Source organism: Carya illinoinensis, chromosome 14 (genome assembly GCF_018687715.1).
Source record: "Carya illinoinensis cultivar Pawnee chromosome 14, C.illinoinensisPawnee_v1, whole genome shotgun sequence".
Lineage (NCBI taxonomy): Eukaryota > Viridiplantae > Streptophyta > Magnoliopsida > Fagales > Juglandaceae > Carya > Carya illinoinensis.
The window spans coordinates 27,109,014-27,126,876 of NC_056765.1; the positions used below are offsets into that span (position 1 = coordinate 27,109,014).

The 17,863-nt window shown below is 38.7% G+C and overlaps 1 protein-coding gene across 3 annotated transcripts in view; it reads right to left on the minus strand.

The window, feature by feature from the left end:
* Positions 1-17,863, minus strand: part of LOC122294527 (syndetin) — a 32,053-nt gene that overhangs the window by 9,080 nt on the left and 5,110 nt on the right. For 2 of the 3 annotated variants that reach the window (XM_043103328.1, XM_043103329.1), the window contains exons 3-12: positions 15,293-15,367; positions 15,108-15,186; positions 9,919-9,983; positions 9,690-9,779; positions 9,340-9,429; positions 9,130-9,216; positions 8,572-8,655; positions 1,552-1,671; positions 304-329; positions 91-223 (exon numbers count right to left, since the gene is read on the minus strand). In XM_043103328.1, the coding sequence (XP_042959262.1) occupies positions 91-223; positions 304-329; positions 1,552-1,671; positions 8,572-8,655; positions 9,130-9,216; positions 9,340-9,429; positions 9,690-9,779; positions 9,919-9,983; positions 15,108-15,186; positions 15,293-15,367 (849 nt within the window). Of the gene's footprint in view, positions 1-90; positions 224-303; positions 330-1,551; positions 1,672-8,571; positions 8,656-9,129; positions 9,217-9,339; positions 9,430-9,689; positions 9,780-9,918; positions 9,984-15,107; positions 15,187-15,292; positions 15,368-17,863 lie in introns of those variants that run through there. The other variant, XM_043103330.1, reaches the window with a different exon arrangement.

The window sequence follows — 17,863 nt, forward strand, 5'->3', positions numbered from 1 at the left end:
CTAATACTGAATCTTATGCAAAACAGCACACAAGTCACCTAAGGGAAAACCAATTAATATTCGGCTTATGTAAAAGGAATAGGAGTCTACCTTATTGTCCAGCTGAAAGCCCATAATCTCATAATATGAACACATCAACTTGAATAAAACAGCTAGTGTTGCTAACAAACACTGCCTAAACTTAGATTCGGGTATCCGAAGGCATAGATCACTGTAGGTAAGTCTGGAAAACAAATGGAAAAAAAAAAAAAATCAGGAAGCAAATAGAAAGGAATAATACACTCTAGATATATAAAGACATACCTAGTATTTTCCATGACTTCCTGATCCTGTAAAGAATATTCAGTCATCAAGATTCAATTTCCTTCACTAAAAAAGAGATGAAAAAAATACCATACTGTAAAAAAGGCAAGCAAAAATGTAAGTTAAGTGCTTTTTTCCATATCTAATTTGATAAGCCTCACTGCACATGATCCGCTTTTGTTGTTTTTTTGTTTTTTTCTTACGAGTGATGGAAAGTTTTATTAAAAGCGCAGAGGGACACAACCCAATTAAACAAAGTCTACAAAAGGATACACCCACCTGGCTAGAAGAAGAAAATGAGAAAAATTCCTTTAACTCTAAAGACTGAAGACTTGGAAGCTGGTGTGAGCATTCAACCAAGACTTTTGGCTTTTAATTCTGTCACTATTCTTTCACAATCATCAAAGGATTGGGCACTTCATTCATGCCAGATACACAACATAACACTAGAACGAACTATTTTCCAAACTTTTGAATTATAATGACCACCACAGGGAATCCGCCAACATGCCAACAACTCCACCACACAATAGGGTACAGCCTATTCAAATCCAAAAGTACTAAATATCTCCCCACCCATAAACTCCTAGCCAAATCACAATGTAGAATAAGATTACCTATGTTTTCTCCATTTTGCCTGCACACGTAACACCATTCTAACTGTATATATGTCTCTTTCTCAGGCTATCCATCGTGAAAATATTTCTAGGGCAGCTTTCCAAACAAGAAAAGCTACCCTCAAAGGAACTATGTTTCTCCCAACAGAAAAAGCTACCCTCAAAAAAGGCTATCCAACATCTTTTCATGTTTTTTCACACCCCAACCTTATTTGAGCACCATCTTCCCCACATACTCTCGTATTTAGCTTCCAGCAGCATTTGTCACAAAACTTCTCTCTCAAAGGCATACAGCCATAACCATTTCCTGAAGAGAGCTTTGTTGAACAAAAGCACATTTCTAATACACAATCCATGAATGAATTGGGATGCAAATCTAAGACTATTGACTAGGTGAAACTTGAACTCATCACCAACTCCTCCTGGTCAAAGTCTTACTGAAGCTTCTCAATGTGTTGTGCTACACCAAGAAGTATGGGGAATAGAGATAAGAAATAGGTTGGTTGGTAGTACTCTTGATCAAATCAATCTGCCCGCCTTTGGATAAGTATAGCTATCTCTCATTATTCTCTTCCCTAGTACTTCCAGCAATTAACTCTACACACTGCTATATCTACTTATGTCAGCATACCTCTTGCACGATATTCTTCAATACAGAGTGTGTTTCTGACAGAACCTCCTGCATAAAGAAGCTCTGTATCTTTTCAGCAAGACCAGATACATCCCCAATTAGTGCGTAAGCATCAACCACCTGTAGAGTGTGGTAATTATCAGTCAACCTAACATAAAATTTGCACAAAACTGAAAAATAACATTACCTAGGATTTCAACAGTTTCTCAGATACAATCAGGATGATAATGCTGATTGCAAAGTACTTTGTATAGCAGAAAAGGAATTGATTAAACCCAAGAAATAACCAAGAAATGTGTCTAGAAACTATCATTTAAAAGTATATAACATGAGTATCTATTATTGCTCAATATACTGAAGTTACACAAGAAACCATGAACAAAATATGAACTTATTGTAATTAGAAAAACAATAAAATTAAATTAGATGAAGTTTTATACTAAATTCCATGGTTTTAATAATGCAAGAGAGTTTTCCAAGGTTCACAGAATCTGGGTCACAGTTCAGAGAAAAAATTTTGGGTGAGGGAAACAGGATGTAGACAGAATGGAAAAATACTATCTTGTCCCCACAGAAGAAATTATAAAAATACAAACTATAGTATCAAGTCATCATAGTATCTACCATTCTCATATAAGCTAATATGGTGTTGATATTTTTAAATAAAAACATATAAATGGACAAAATACTAAATTCATGCTAGTACAATGACTTGATAAATGCAATGTAATAACAAAGGCAAAAAAAATTGTTCTTAAACAAGAAACATATCAACTTTATATAAACACAATTGAACATCCAGAGTAAGGTCTCATTTTAAAATATTTGTCCTTACATCCTATGTTTTCTCTCCGTACAACCAAAATTCCGATGATGCATGTTTGGTGGGGTTTAATGGTGCGATTACGTATGAGCGTTGAGTTTTTAGGTGAGATTAGTGTGATTATGGGATTCCAGAAACATTTAGTGATAGAATTGAAAGTTTTTGCATTGACAAAGGATGGAAGCTTCATGCTTATAAATGAGAGGCGTTGGAAGTTAGTGAAAGAGATGAGGTTGGGGATATTTATGGTGCAATGGTTCGCCAAAACACTGGAGAACTGTTTGAAGGGTGAAAAAAAGGATTTTTTATACCACTTCAAGGGAAGGTAGCACAAGCTTAATTGTGCAGAGATGTTCAAATCCCTGCATTCGCTACAAGGCATTAGTGGAGTCCGATGCTGGTGGTAGACGCAACTTTATTTTCATGCTGGAAGAGCTGGACAGTAAAGGATGAAGGAGAATGGCAAATGCGCTGAGGGAGGTTGTAAAAGAGGGAGGAAATGTGAGTTGAAACAGATGGGTATTTCTGAGGCTGATGGCGGCAGTGAGTCAACTGCAAAATCGTTCGTATAGGGAGGCCTTGGTGCAGTCAACAGCTCTAGTGCAGTCCCGAGAGCAAACAAAGGAGAAGGGTACGGCATCTTGGCTGCTCAAAGAGGAGCCATGGCAAGATACAGTAACAGTCATCTTACCGGAATGGCTCCTCATACTGATGGTACAACAAGTGCTTAGCGGAGAGGTGTCAGTGGCAGGCTTGCTGTCAGTTTGGCAGAGGATGGAGTGTACAGTACACTTTTGAACATGAAATCGCAACTGGTGGCACTGCAGGAGAAAATAGACAGTTTAATACAGTGCGTTGAGGAGAAAACGGACTTGGGCTTGGGGTATGTGGACCTGGCAAGCATCTTATTCCGTCAGTTGTATCAGGCCTCAATTCGGCAAATGGGCAGCCAAATATGATTGGGCAAGAATTAAATCTTAAGGGCCACTCCTCCGGGCTTCAGCCTAAAGGGAAGAACAAGGGAAAGGCTAAGGTTGGGAACCAGCCCGTGTGGAGAATCAAAGAGGGTGGTGATGCCAGGCCTTCTACTAGCGGGAGTCAATCAACCTAGACAAAGAAGGTCCCAATAGACTTGCAACCGGCTTAGGGACCTTCGACGGTGGCCCAAATGGTGAACATAGTAGTGGTAGAGTCGATGGAAGCGAAACCAAATATAGGTCTCAACATTTACTCATTGTAGAGCGTCGAATCTCAGGCACAGCACAGATAGACAAGTATGACGGGCAGTAGGAAAGATTTTTCTCTTGAATCTCATGTTGTATCCTCTACAGTGAAGGCTCTTCAACAAGTGGATGTGGTCTGAGTGCCGTGTATAGAGGTTGGGAGGGGGTGTTGATGTAGGGCCCTTATGGATGCTATTTCCTACACTTGATTTTTTTGAGTGGGATTGCAAGTCTCTCCTTGCTGAGGAGGAGATAGGGGCACCAATGGAGTCGGAGTGGGCAACCAGGGAAGGGAATGACATGTTCAGGGAGCCCGTACCCCTAAACTATCTGCTACCATGTCAGCCTTGTGCCTCTTATTGGGTTTTACATAGGGTGAAGGAAATCCAACATTGTTTATGGATTGAATGTATGGGTTTTTAAGGAACAGTCCATGGCTTTGCTTGCTGCCATTGAAGTTGGACATGTTCAACTCAAGAAGTCAGGGTCCAAAACACAGAGGAAGCTCAAGAGATTAACATGGTCTATTAACTATGAGGGTAACTCCCGTGGTGAATGGCTCTCTGGTCGGTTTCTTCAGCAGCTTCTGTGGTTTAAGGCCCTTTATCTCCTTTCCTATTTGTCTTAGTTATGGATGCCTTGAGTCATATGATTGAAGTGGCAGGAGAAGGGGGTTTTGTGTCGGGCTTCAAGGTGGGTGATGTTTCAAGGGGCAACATCACTGTTTCTCATCTTCTTTTTTTTTTTGATAAGTAAACGGTAGTATTAATGATAAAGGACAGAGTCCAAGTACACTGTTTCTCATCTTCTCTTCGTCGATGATACATTAATCTTCAGTGATACTAACCAGGATCATCTTTGAGCTTTAAGATCTTTATAGTTATGTTTTGAAGCTGTCTCCGAGCTTAGAATCAATTTAACTAAGTCTGAAATTGTTCCAGTGGATACAATAAAAAATATTTATGATTTGGCCAATATTTTGGGCTGTAAGGTATCTTCTTTACCTATGAAATATCTTGGGTTACCTTTTGGGGCCCCCCACAAATCAATTTCTATTTGGGATGGGGTGATTGAGAAGATTGATTAAAAGCACATTGTCTAATTTACCCACTTATTTCTTCTCACTTTTTCCTATACCAGCGGGGGTAGTAAAAAGAATTGAAAGGATTTTTTGGAATTTCTTATGGGACGGTATTGGGGAGGAAAGAAAATATCACTTGGTGAGTTGGAATAAGGTTTGTACCCCAGTGTCTTGTGGAGGATTGGGAGTGAGGAATTTAAAGCTTTTTAATAAAGCCCTCCTTGGGAAGTGGCTTTTGAGGTACAACAAAAAGAGTAATGCATTGTGGAGGCAAATTGTAGGTGCTAAATATGGAAGGATATGGGGAAATTGGTGTACTAATGAAATAAAAGGGGTGTTTGGGGTGAGATTATGGAAGTACATTCGGTTGGGATGGGGGGACTTTGTCAAAAACATTAATTTCAAAGTGGGGGACCGGGACAAATATTTTTTCCTGGCATGATGTTTGGTGCGGAGATTTAGCTCTTAATTTGCATATCCTAGCCTTTTCATGATTGCTAGAAACAAAGGGGCAGAAGTGGCTGGCTCTTATATGTTTTCTAATAATATGATGCATTGGAATGTGGAAGATACTAGAGAATTACAGGACTGGGAAGTGAGTGAAGCTGCTGATTTCTTTGTAAAATTATATAATACGAAGACTGATCAGAACTGGGAGGATAGGTTGCTGTGGGTACATGATCATATTTCCAGATTCTCTGTGAAATCTTTTTACAAGTTGTTAAATAGTCATGGTGATATAACATACACCTGGAAATGCATTTGGAGTGCTAGTTGTATTTTTTCTGCAAGTTGGTGTCGCTTGAGAATTTGAACTACAGATAATTTGAGGAAAAGATGTTTATATGTGATGGATTGGTGCTGTGTAAAAAAGATGGAGAATCTGTTAACCACATTTTCCTTCATTGTGAGATGGTGACGGTCTTGTGGAATGAGTTAGTTGCAAGGGTAGGCATTGCTTGGGTGATGCCTTTACATGTGGTGGACTTCTTGGCTAGCAGGCAAGGTGCAGTGGGATGTGGAGGCAGTGCAGCAAAGTGGAGGATGATTCCCTTGTGTTCATTTTGGTATTTATGGCTAGAGAGAAATGGGAGGTATTTCGAAGATTGTGAACGTACTATGGGGGAATTTAGGGACTTTTTCTTTAGCACTTTAAATTTTTGGGTGAAAAACCTTGTAAGGGACAGGAATATTTGTAATGCTTTGTCTTAGTTCTGTTTTGCTTTAGCTTCTATTTAGGTATATTCTCTTGTATACATCCTGTGTACTTGGGCTATGCCTACATACTTGGAATAAAATTTCTTATTAGCTATCAAAAAAAAAAAAAACCTATGAGAGTAACTCAAGCAGAGAAAGATCCAAAAGGAGGGGCCAGCACCTTCTTTATGAAGCCCAAGATTGTATCTTGGAATGTTCAAGAGCTTAATGAGGCTAATAAGCGTCTTTGGATAAAAAATTGGCTTCGTGAATGGAAGGCAGACATTGTGTGCTTGCAGGAAACCAAGTTGAAATTTATTTCAAGTATCATTCGAAGCTTATGGAGCTGTCTATATGTGGATTGGGTTTATCTTGAATCTGTTGGGACTTTAGGAGGAGTACTAGTTATGTGGGATAGAAGGGTAATAGACAAAATGGAGTACATTGGGCAGTACACAATGGCATGCTCCTTTAAGAGTGTGGAAGATAATTTTATGTGGGCTTTCGCTGGAATTTATGGGCCGAACTTGGACAGCATTAGAAGTCTTTTATGAGAAGTGATAGCTGGAATACACAGTCAGTGGGACCTACCATGGTGCATAGGTGGTGACTTCAATGTTATAAGGTTCCCAAGCAAATGATCAGGAGAAAGTAGGTTGTGGCCAGGATTGATGGAATTCTCGGAGTGTACTTTCGATTTGGGATTGGTGGATATTCCTCTTATGGGCTGAGCATACACATGGTCTAACAACCAAACATGGTCTAGATTGGACAGATTATTAGTCTCCTCAAAGTGGGACACTCATTATTCGGAGCTATGTCAGAAAAAGGCTTCCTGGCCTTTGTTCCGATCATTTTCGTATCTTGCTGGATTTGTGGTGGCATTCAAAGAGGGCGTCGGTATTTTAAATTTGAAAATATGTGGCTAAAAATATAAGGTTTTGTGGAAAGGGTCGGAAAATGGTGATCCTCATACCAGATCCATGGCACCCCTAGCTTCATTTTTACGAATAAACTACTTTTTTTGAAGCTTTGGAATGCTCAATCTTTTGGTGATATAGGCGACCAAAAGAAGTCCTTGTTGGAGGAGCTACAGGAGGTATGGATGGTACAAGAGGGTCGGGTTCCTTCTTTGGAAGAATTATCTCCGAAGACACAGTTGGTTTCAGAATTAGAAAGGGTTACCTTATTGGAGAAGATCTCATGGTAGCAAAAATCACGAGCATTGGGTTTAAAAGAGGAGATCGGAACACAAAGTTTTTCCATAGAGTGACCAACTCCCATAGAAGAACTAATACCATTGAGATGCTGAACATAGATGGTGTTGTTTGTATGAAGGCTCCTATGATTAAAGAGCATGTTGCTGGTTTTTTAAAACAGTTACTTACCGAACAAGTGGGTTGGATGCCAAAGCTCGATGGTCTAGCCTTTGAGTCCATTGAGCAGCTGAATGTTTCGTGGTTGGAGAGGCCCTTCGAGGAGACAGAAGTTCACGATGTGGTGAGGAAGATGGTCGTTGGTGATTGACTTCAAGTGTGGAGGTTTGTTTGGGGGTGGAGAACTAGGGAGGTATGTGGGGTTTATAGAGTGGGAGTATGGAAGCACATTAGACAAGGGTGGGGGGTTTTTGCTCATCACACTGGACTTGTGTTGGGAGATGGCTCTAGAATACAATTTTGGTAAGACTCATGGGGTGGAGATAACGATTACATGTGAGAAAGAAGCATCAATGGATGACTTCATGGAGAATATTTGGTGACCTAGTCTAATGAAATGTGAGTTTCACTAAGGCAGCCCAAGATTGGGAAGTTGGCAGCTTTTCAAATTTTTTTAGACTTTTGGTACTCCATGAGATCGAGCACTCAAGGATCTGACACATTGTGGTGGCTACCCGCATAAAAAGGTACATTCTCAGTTAGCTCTTTCTATAATTATCTCACACAACCGCTGAACTATTACTTTCCATAGAGAAGGATTTGAAGAAATAAGGCACCTCCCAAAGCGGCAATTTTTGTTTGGACAGCTTCTTTGGGTAAGATTTTGAGGGTAGGTAACTTACAGGAATGCAAGGTGATTATAGTGGACTGGTGCTATATGGGCAAATAAAGTGGTGAGACTATGGATCATCTTCTACTGCATTGTGAGGTTGCTAGAGCGTTATGGGAAGATGTATTCAGAAGGTTAGAACTAACCTAGGTTATGCCTGCCATAGTAGTTGAGCTTTTGGCCAATTGGACAAATCTAGGCGGTATTCCACAAATCACAGTTGTGTGGAAGATGGCTCCTATTTGTATTCTATAGTGCTTATGGCAGGAAGGTGATGACTGGACGTTTGAAGACAATGAGCGTTCATTAGATGAGCTTAGATTACTTCTTGCTAGAACTTTATTTCTATGAGCCAAAGCTGTAGATTTCAATGACCTTGATCTTCATGATTTTCTTGTTTCCATTTCTTCTTCCTAAATAGGTGTTACCTCTTGTATACCTTCCTGTGTACTTGGGCTATGCCTATTATTATTAATACAATTGTTTACTTATAAAAAAAAAAAAAAAAAAAATCCAGCATACCTGAGTTGAGCCTTTGCAATTTTCAATAAAATAATATACACATCACTGCAGTAACAGTTTTTGAAACTAATGCATGCACTCATCAGGACATGATAAATTACTTCATAGAAAGAGATCAATATACTCACGGTCAAATAGCCCTCCTGTTTAAACTCCTGGCAAACCCCAAGTAAAAGTGAATCCAGTTTTTGAAGGGTTTTTCCCAGCCATACCTACATCGTCATGAAGGGGGAAAACCACTCAAATTGTAGCAAAAAGTCACATATAAGTAATGGGTAACAGTAAAAGTGTAGAACCAAAAAAAATCATTTTTGCATGCTAAAATACTCTAGCACCACAAAATGTTTATCCAAAGTGAGCTTAAAACAATGCCTTGTAGCTTTGGGAGGTTTGGATAGTGAGTTGAATTGAGATGAGATGAGATGAGAGTTGAAAATTGAATAAAATATTGTTAGAATATAGTTTTTTAATATTATTTTTGTTTTGGGATTTAACAATGTTGAATTGTTTATTATATTTTATTTCAAAGTTTGAGAAAGTTGTAATAATTAGATGAGATGAAATAAGATAAGATGAGTTGTGATCAACTCATTATCCAAACAAGGCCTTAGAATTTAAGGTAACATAGAAAACAAAAATTTTAATCAATGAGGTCATTATAAATCTATGTTAATGTTAATACATACCTCCACACCACGACTCATCTCTTGCATTGCTGAAAGCTCTGAAAAACTATCTAAGATTTGCAAATACTCAGATAGAACTTGGAACGCCTTTACAAGGGGACCATTAAGCAAATAAGAGCAACAAGCAATAAGATTATAAAGTCAAAAAAAAAAAAAAAAAAAACTGGAGTGTTATAATAGGTCATATACCAACCAGAGGTATAACCCCACCTTGCAGTAATTTCCTTCCTCAACAAGAGATTCAAGTGCCACTTGCATGTCCACTGCATGACGAAGCTCAGTTAAAACTGGAAGCATATCCTGCAATTGGAAACCGGGACATGAATATTTATCAAGTATAACTTCATAAAGAACATGCAGAATTGCGGACAGGTGTATTAACCTGTTTTGCAATATGTTCCCTAAGAAAATATGCTTACTAGTGGGAGCTTTTTTGAAACAAGTTATTACCATGTTCTTGAATAATAAGACAGATTCAAAGTGATCTACCAGATAAAATAACAGAAAAGATAAAGTCAAAGATGAAGATCAGTGCTGCCGAGGTGTACAGAGAGGTATACCAGAAGAGCTTGTTTCTTTTTGGAATTAGAATTTACAATCAGGTCCCTCGAAACTTCATTCATAGAAGAATTTAGATGTCTTCTTCCATTCTGCAAATACCATAAGAACAACTTTCATAAAAGCAAGATCCATCAAGAATGTAAAGATATAAGCTCCAAATAATCACAGAAAGCATATCAATGAGATAACATTTTTTACATGGAGATAACATGCCAAATAAATGCTTACCATGCAGATGACATTCGCAATCTTCAAGTCTTTTTCCAACTCCCGGACAAGATTCATCCCCTTTACTGGCCAAAAGCAAAATTATAAACATTCATTGACAACTAACATTACAAATATGGCTTAGCTAGCAAAGGCAACTACAACTAGATTTTATTATGAGATAACCAAAACATAAAGCAGTACCAAGAATAGAATTAAAACTCAATCATGGTGAATTCAAGCAATTTACACCATCAATATGAAACAACCAAGTAATGTCTAACCAATAGCAAGACCTCTCTTAAAAATGTTTGAAGAGATGTTAGGCAGCTACATGGTCTAAGAAATAATATCCAATATCCATAACTTTAAGCTATAGATGCTTTGAAGGAGTACAAATTCCATGTCAGGGGGAACAACTCAAATAATTGAGAAGCATATAATGAGAGAACCACATCTGATGTGTGGAAATGAAAAACAACATTCTTATAAAATCAAGAGAAGGAAAAAATACGAGAGTGAGAATCTTCCATAATCATTCACAAAGAATGTGAAAATGTAACTGTTTACTAACTTTTTTTTTTTTTATAAGTAATAAACTTTATTGATCGAATGCAACTAGGCAAAGCCCATGTACACGGGGTATACAAAAGAGACCTAATTACACTCTAGCAAGCTGAAAGGAAATAAGAAACTCATGAACATCCCCTCCCTTTAGAAAAAAAATAGCTGAAAACCATTGGACCAAAGAAAAAACAAAAAAATTCCAGATTTCCCCCACTGTTCTCTCCTTCTTGTTGAAGCATCTCTCATTTCTTTCCATCCATAGGCACCACAGTAAACACATAGGGGTCCTCCACATCGCAGCCAGCTGTGAAGTTTGATGGTGCCTCTTTCAACAAGCTAAGAGATCCACCACCCTCTTGGGCATGACCCACTTCAACCCAGCCTTACATATGATGCCATCCCAAAGCAACCTTGCCACTTTGCAATGCAGAAAAATATGATCAGTCGTTTCGCCATTGTTCTTGCACAGGTAGCACCATTCCAACACAATCATCCCCCTTTTCCTTAAATTGTCAGCCGTCAAAATCTTACCCAAAGCTGCAGTCCAGGAAAAAAATGCAACTTTCGATGGCACCGGAACCCTCCATATACTCTTCCAAGGGAACAATTCTGGTGGTCTTGCAGGGGAACTCATAATCTGGTCTTGCAACAACTTATAAAATGATTTGACAGAAAAAATTTTGTTCCCTGATTGTTTCCACAGCATTCTATCCCTCCCATGCCCTCCTATCCTCGTGGAGTAAAGAAAACTGTAGAAACCTACTAACTCCTCCACTTCCCAATCTTGCACATTTCTGGAAAAAGACAGATTCCAGTGCACCATGCCGTTAGCACAACACAGCACATCTGAAACGGCCACCTGTTGATTTTCGGCTAACCTGAAAACTCTTGGAAAAGCAGCAAATAGAGCTCTCTCTCCACTCCATACATCAAACCAGAAGCTAATTCTTGATCCCTCACCAACCTCAAAATTGGTGTGTTGCAAACACCTTCCACCCCTTTCTAATAAACTTTCAGAGACTGACCCCATAAGTCTCCCTACCCTCCTTAGAGCTCCAACCCCACCAATCACATCCTTACTTCCCCTTCACTACCATTCTCCACAACGAATCCTCTTCCGATTGAAATCTCCACAACCACTTTCCTAATAAAGCTTTACTGAAAGTAATCAAATTATGCACCCCCAAGCCTCCCATCTCCTTTGGACTGCATACCTTTGGCCAACCCACAAGATGAAATTTGTGTTCCTCACCCAAACCACCCCACAAGAACACTCTAAAGAGTTTTTCAATCCGATTGGCCACCCCCACCGGTAAAGGAAAAAGAGAGAGATAGTAAGTGGGAAGGTTTGAAAGGGTACTTTTGATAAGAGTTAGTCTCCCACCTTTTGAAAGGTAAAGCCGCTTCCAACCAGCCAATCTTTTTTCTACCTTCTCTACAACCCTGCCCCAAATGGAATTTGCTTTAAAAGAGGCTCCTAAGGGAAGTCTGAGATATCTCAAAGGAAGAGCTGCCACTTTACAACCCAACAAATCGGCTAGGTGATCTATATTCTCCACCTCCCCCACCGGCACCAATTCCGACTTTCCCAAGTTTACCTTGAGACCCAAAACTGCCTCAAAACACAGGAGTACAGCTCTTAAAGCTTTAAGTTGACCGCTGTCCGCATCACAGAAAATTAACCTATCATCCGCATACAGTAAATGGGAGATAGATAACCCATTACTATTATTTCCTGCTGAAAAACCAGCCAAGAACCGACCCCTTACCACAGCTTCCAACATTTGACTCAATGCCTCCATTACAACAACGAAAAGAAAAGGAGATAATGGATCACCTTGTCTCCAACCCCTCGAACTCTAAAAAAATCCACAAGGTTCCCCATTGACTAGCATGGAGAACCGAGCAGTCGAAACACAATATTTAACCCAGCCACACGACTTATCACCAAATCCGCATCTCCTTAACATATAGAGAAAAAAATCTTAGCACACATGGTCGTAGGCCTTCTACATATCCAGCTTGCAAAGGACTCCTAGGGCACCATCCCTCAACTGGCTGTCCAAACACTCATTCGCTATCAAAACTGAATCAGTAATTTGACGACCCCAGACAAATGCATTCTGAGGTTTGGAGATTATATTATCCATCACCAAACTCATATGACTAGCTAGAACCTTCGAGATGATTTTATAAATCCCTCCTACCAAACTTATGGGTCGAAAATCTTTCAACTCCATGGCCCCCGCAATTTTTGGAATGAGAGCGATAAAAGTGGCATTAAGGGACTTCTCAAACTTCTGACAAAAATGAAACTCTTGAAAAACCCGCATCACATCATCCTTCACCACATCCCAACATTCTTAAAAGAAAGCCATAGAAAAACCATCGGGACCCAGGGCTTTGTCTTTACACATCCTATGCACCACTTGATGTCGTCCTCCTCAAATGGTCTCTCCAACCACCTAGCAATACTATCATCTAGCTGGTCAAAAGACAAACCATCTTGCACTGATCATTCCACCCCCTCAAAAGAACATGTATGACTCTCCTACCACAAGCACCAGAGCAAGCATAGAGGAGATGCTCTTCATACATGGTAATGATCATCTCTAATAAAGCACCCATGCCAAAGACAAAAATGCTACTTTCTGGAGGATGGATGGGATGTTCGGTGGTTAGTCAAATAATTCAAAGATTTGGACTGTTGATTCTTTCTTTCTTTATTTCTTTCTTTTTCTTTTTGAGTGAAAGGGGAGTGCCTTCACCCTTTGGACGAAAGTGCAAATCAAAATGGAGAAATGAACCTGAACAATATGCAAGGCCGTGAAAACATCAGTCAAACTAACAGAAAATTAATTGCAGGCAAATACTGCAGTTAAGGAAAGGATGCAAAGGAAACAAAGGAGAGAGATGTGTTTAATCTAGGTCCTCACAGATTTTTTTTTTTTTTTTGAGAAAAGTAAGAAAGTTTATTAATAAAAGAATAGGCAAAATGCCATGTTCAATACAAAGAATGTCCTAAGCTACGTAGGATCAATATAAATAAGGAAATCATGTAGATTTTGGCCATTAAAACTAACAGCAATAGCCCAAGTACAAAGAGTTCTAAAAAAGAAGACTTTCAGCTCCTCCATTGATCTCTCTTTATCCTCGAATGTCCGTTTGTTGCGCTCCTGCCACACGCACCACATAATGCATATCGGAATCATCTTCCAAATCGCATTAATCTGGTTGTTGCCTCTTAGACCTGTCCAGCTAGCAAGAACCGCCACTACTGTTTCCGGCATAACCCAACCCAAGTCTAGTCTACAAAAAACCTTACTCCATAACCCTCGAGCTACCTCACAATGTAATAATAGATGGTCCATGGATTCACCCCCCTTCCTACACATACAACACCAATCTACGATGATCACCCTTCGTTTTCTCAAATTGTCCGTTATGAGGATCTTGCCCAAGGAAGCGGTCCACACAAAAAAAGCCACTTTGAGAGGCACGTTGTGTTTCCAAAGCCTTTCCCAAGGAAACTAAGAGGGTTGCTCTTGTGCTAGAGCCTTGTAAAAAGCACGGACTGAAAACAAGCCTTTTCCTGATGGTACCCACCACAACAAATCTAGAAGTTGGTTACTTGGTTTGGTTGAATACAAAAGATTGAAAAAGGCTTTAAAACTGTCCATTTCCCAATCTTGTGCCGCCCTGCTAAAACTGATGTTCCACTGAATTTGCTCCCCCACTACCACCATGACTTTCGCCATTGATGTCTCTTTGTCACTTGCAACCGAGAATAATGTCGGGAATAAATCCTTAAACGCACAATTGCCACACCAGGTGTCGTACCAGAATTTGATCCTGTTCCCCTCTCCTAAATGAAGCCAGTGTAATGAGAGAAGACCCCACATCCTTGTCTGATATGTTTCCACAATCCCACACCATACGCCCCTCGCACTTCGTTAATACACCATCCACCCCATAATCCCCCATACTTACTTTCAATCACCAACTTCCAAAGAACTTCTGGTTCTCTATGATATCTCCATAACCACTTTCCAAGTAACGCCCGATTAAATATTCTCAACTTTCTAATGCCCAATCCCCCATTCAAGATAGGCCTACACACATATTCCCATTTGACTAGATGAAACTTGAACTCCTCTCCTACTTAGCCATACAAATTTTTTATGATTGATAGCAGGAAGGGAATGACTACTAGGCATCCAAAAAAAGATATGACCACATCTCGAGAAGCGCAATTCATCTATTTAAGGCTCTCAAGACATATAAGAACACGTCTTTTTAGGTTATAGCTGAAACCTTATAAAATGAAATATATACACCACAAATAAGCTAATCAAAAAATATTTGAAGATCCAGCTATAATATTTGAAGATCCAGTTATAAACCAATATCATAATGACAGGATACCGGATGGGCATCAGCGCATCAGCATCATGCAACTTATATGGAAACATCACAACTGAAACAAAAGTCAATTTTACCCTAAATAGAATATAAGACCCATCCCTATAGCCATCAATGAGATATGTAAATCAGTAAATAAATATACATGGAACTATATACAAAATTATAATTTCAATACAATTGCATAACAGGATGATGAAATTATCTTCGAAAATACTTACCCATTACTTCATGATGCTCCATAACATGATGAGATAAACTTTCTGCCACTTTATCAAGCTGAGCTAATCTAAGAGCTGCCTACAACAGAGAAGAATTCTTATAGATTCGCTGTCAAGATTTTCAATTAAAACTTTTAGATCTAAAATATGCTGTTAGATTACAAGATTGGGCCCTGCAAGAATACCTGTTTCTCAAAATACGCCAGGTCATTTTCATCAGATGGAATATTTTCTAAAACATGCCTAATTGGATCGAAGTCCTGCAGAGGCATTTAACATAGCTATTCAGGAAACAGCTTAAGATTTATTCCTCACAAAGACAATAACAATTTGTAATGTTTTGTACTCACTAGATTGCCGATAAATAGAAGAGGTTTGAAAATGCTATCATGCAGATCAAAAAATGAAAATTTCCATTTCATGATTTTGTAGCACAAACGTAGGAACAATTTCTGAGTTTGGCAGAAAGGGAAGTGGTAGTGAAGAAAGAGGATATTTAGATTAAAAAAAAAAAAAAAACAGGAATGAGGGAAGAGAAAGGCTGAAAAAGTTAAGTTAATTTTTTAAATCTGCTCAGATATGGGGTAAGATTACTCAAGTCTAACATTCTCGATCCTACATTATAATTAGTACATTATTATCCCTACCAACAACCCATCCCAACTTGGCACAAAGACATCTTTAATGTCAACTTCTCAGGAATATCATGAAAACATACTTTGCTGACTCATAAACCATCAACAAATCATGACCTGGGCAGCTGCCGAGTTACACAAATAAAGTTCCAGCCAACCTAATTACATTGTCTGATCATTTTGAACCCATCTGTGAACTCAAGTGTTGGTTTTATATAATTCTAAGCAATACAAGTACACACAACACACGCCACAGGTCCTGAGTCTTAATATAGCCTTAGAGCTCAATATAAAGCCTCTTTCTTAATCTTTCCAGGACCAAGATGGCACTTCATGCAGATTCTCAGAACAGAATTTTCAGGGGAATATGCTCCCTAGACTGACCTTTACAAGAGCACTAACAAAATGAGGAATGGTGCTGGGCAAGGGTAACCTTCTCACGGGCTAGCCTTTTTAAATAAATTTTAAAAAAAAAAGAATGATAAATCTTAAAACAAGCAATTAGGACCATTAAAACAAATGACCATGGGAACGGCATTCAAGGGAGAAATAAGTCTCACTAATTGGTCAAAAAACAATCCCAAGGCAGAATACAAGAAGATCGATTATTTGAGGATAAAAAAAAAAAGAAAAAAAAAAGAAAAGAAAAGATCAATTAAAAAATAAGCCAGTAGACAAGAAGATAATATGAAGAAACATATGGAGAAAAAAGCCATAATCAGGATGATCGTGTCCTGGATAAAGAAACCAGTGTTATCAGCACATTTAACTGATTCTAAGCCTAAGGCTTCAGAAAATCATTTGATTTCCATTAAGAGAGAACTGATATTTCTGCTATAATATATAGAGAACCTACCACAATCTTTTAACATAAAAGATCAAGGGTTACAAGCTCACATGAGATTTTTTTACAAGTAATTGAAGATTCTATAAAATGTAAAAAGCATAGCCCGAGTACATATGAAGAATACAAGAGGGAACCTAATTGGATAAAGGAAAATAAACGAGAATATCAATAAAGCTCAGCCCATTAAAATCTATAGAAGCTACCAAAGGAAAAAAGTAATGAAAAAGAAAGTTCTAAGCTCCGTTATCATCGGCTCTGAATCATCAAATTTTTTGTCATTCATTACCCTCCGAGTCCACCATACTAGACAAATAGGGATTATCTTCTACACTGTTGCAATTTGTGAGCTGCCCTATAACCCTTTCCAGTTGGCAAAGAGCTCTACAATCCTTCTGGGTATAACCCAAGGCAATCCAACTCTATGCAAAAGATTTTTCCACAAAGTACTGGAAATCTCAAACTGAAGTAGATGGTGGCCTACAATGCTCTTTCTGCACATACAACACCTCCCTATCACAATGATATGATGTTTCCTTTTTCTAAAAGTAAGAAGATCTTTATTAGAAAGTGCAATGGCGCAAACCAAGTACACAGGTAGTATACATGATAGACATCCAGCAAGAAGAAATTTTTTTTTGATAAGTAGAAATATTAAAAATATATATATATATCAAAAGGAGTAATCAAGTACACTGAACGTATACAAGAAAAAACCTAGCCCATATTAGAGAGCCCTTAATGACCCAAAAAAGCCTGGGAAAAACAACCCAAAATATCCAAAAGAGTACATTGAACCTCAACCCCATGTTTCCCATAGAACTAATACCCAAGCCAAACCCCAACCCCAGCCCCAGCCCCAATCCCTTGTGTTTCCCATCTTCACACTGCCCTCCCTTTAGACTTCCCTCTACATGAGCTACAACCGTTAGTGTTGTAGTTGATTGCCCAAGAAAGACGCTATAACTCCATGTTTTTCTTGAAACTTTTGGTTTCAAGCGCGTGGCTTGCCTTGATCACGGTGATTAGTTCTTTAAACTGATCGCATCCTCCATGTGAAATACCTATGAAATGCTGAATCTTGTTAACGAATTCCATTAAAGTTTCTAGATGCATTCCATAAGAGATAATTATGGATAAAAAAAAATTCTTCAGCTCCTCTGTGTCAATTCACAATCCTCAAAGTTTCTATAATTTCTTTCATTCCATATTACACCAAATGAGGCACATAGGGCCCCTCTTCCACACTGTTGCAATCTTAAGACTGCCTCCTAGCC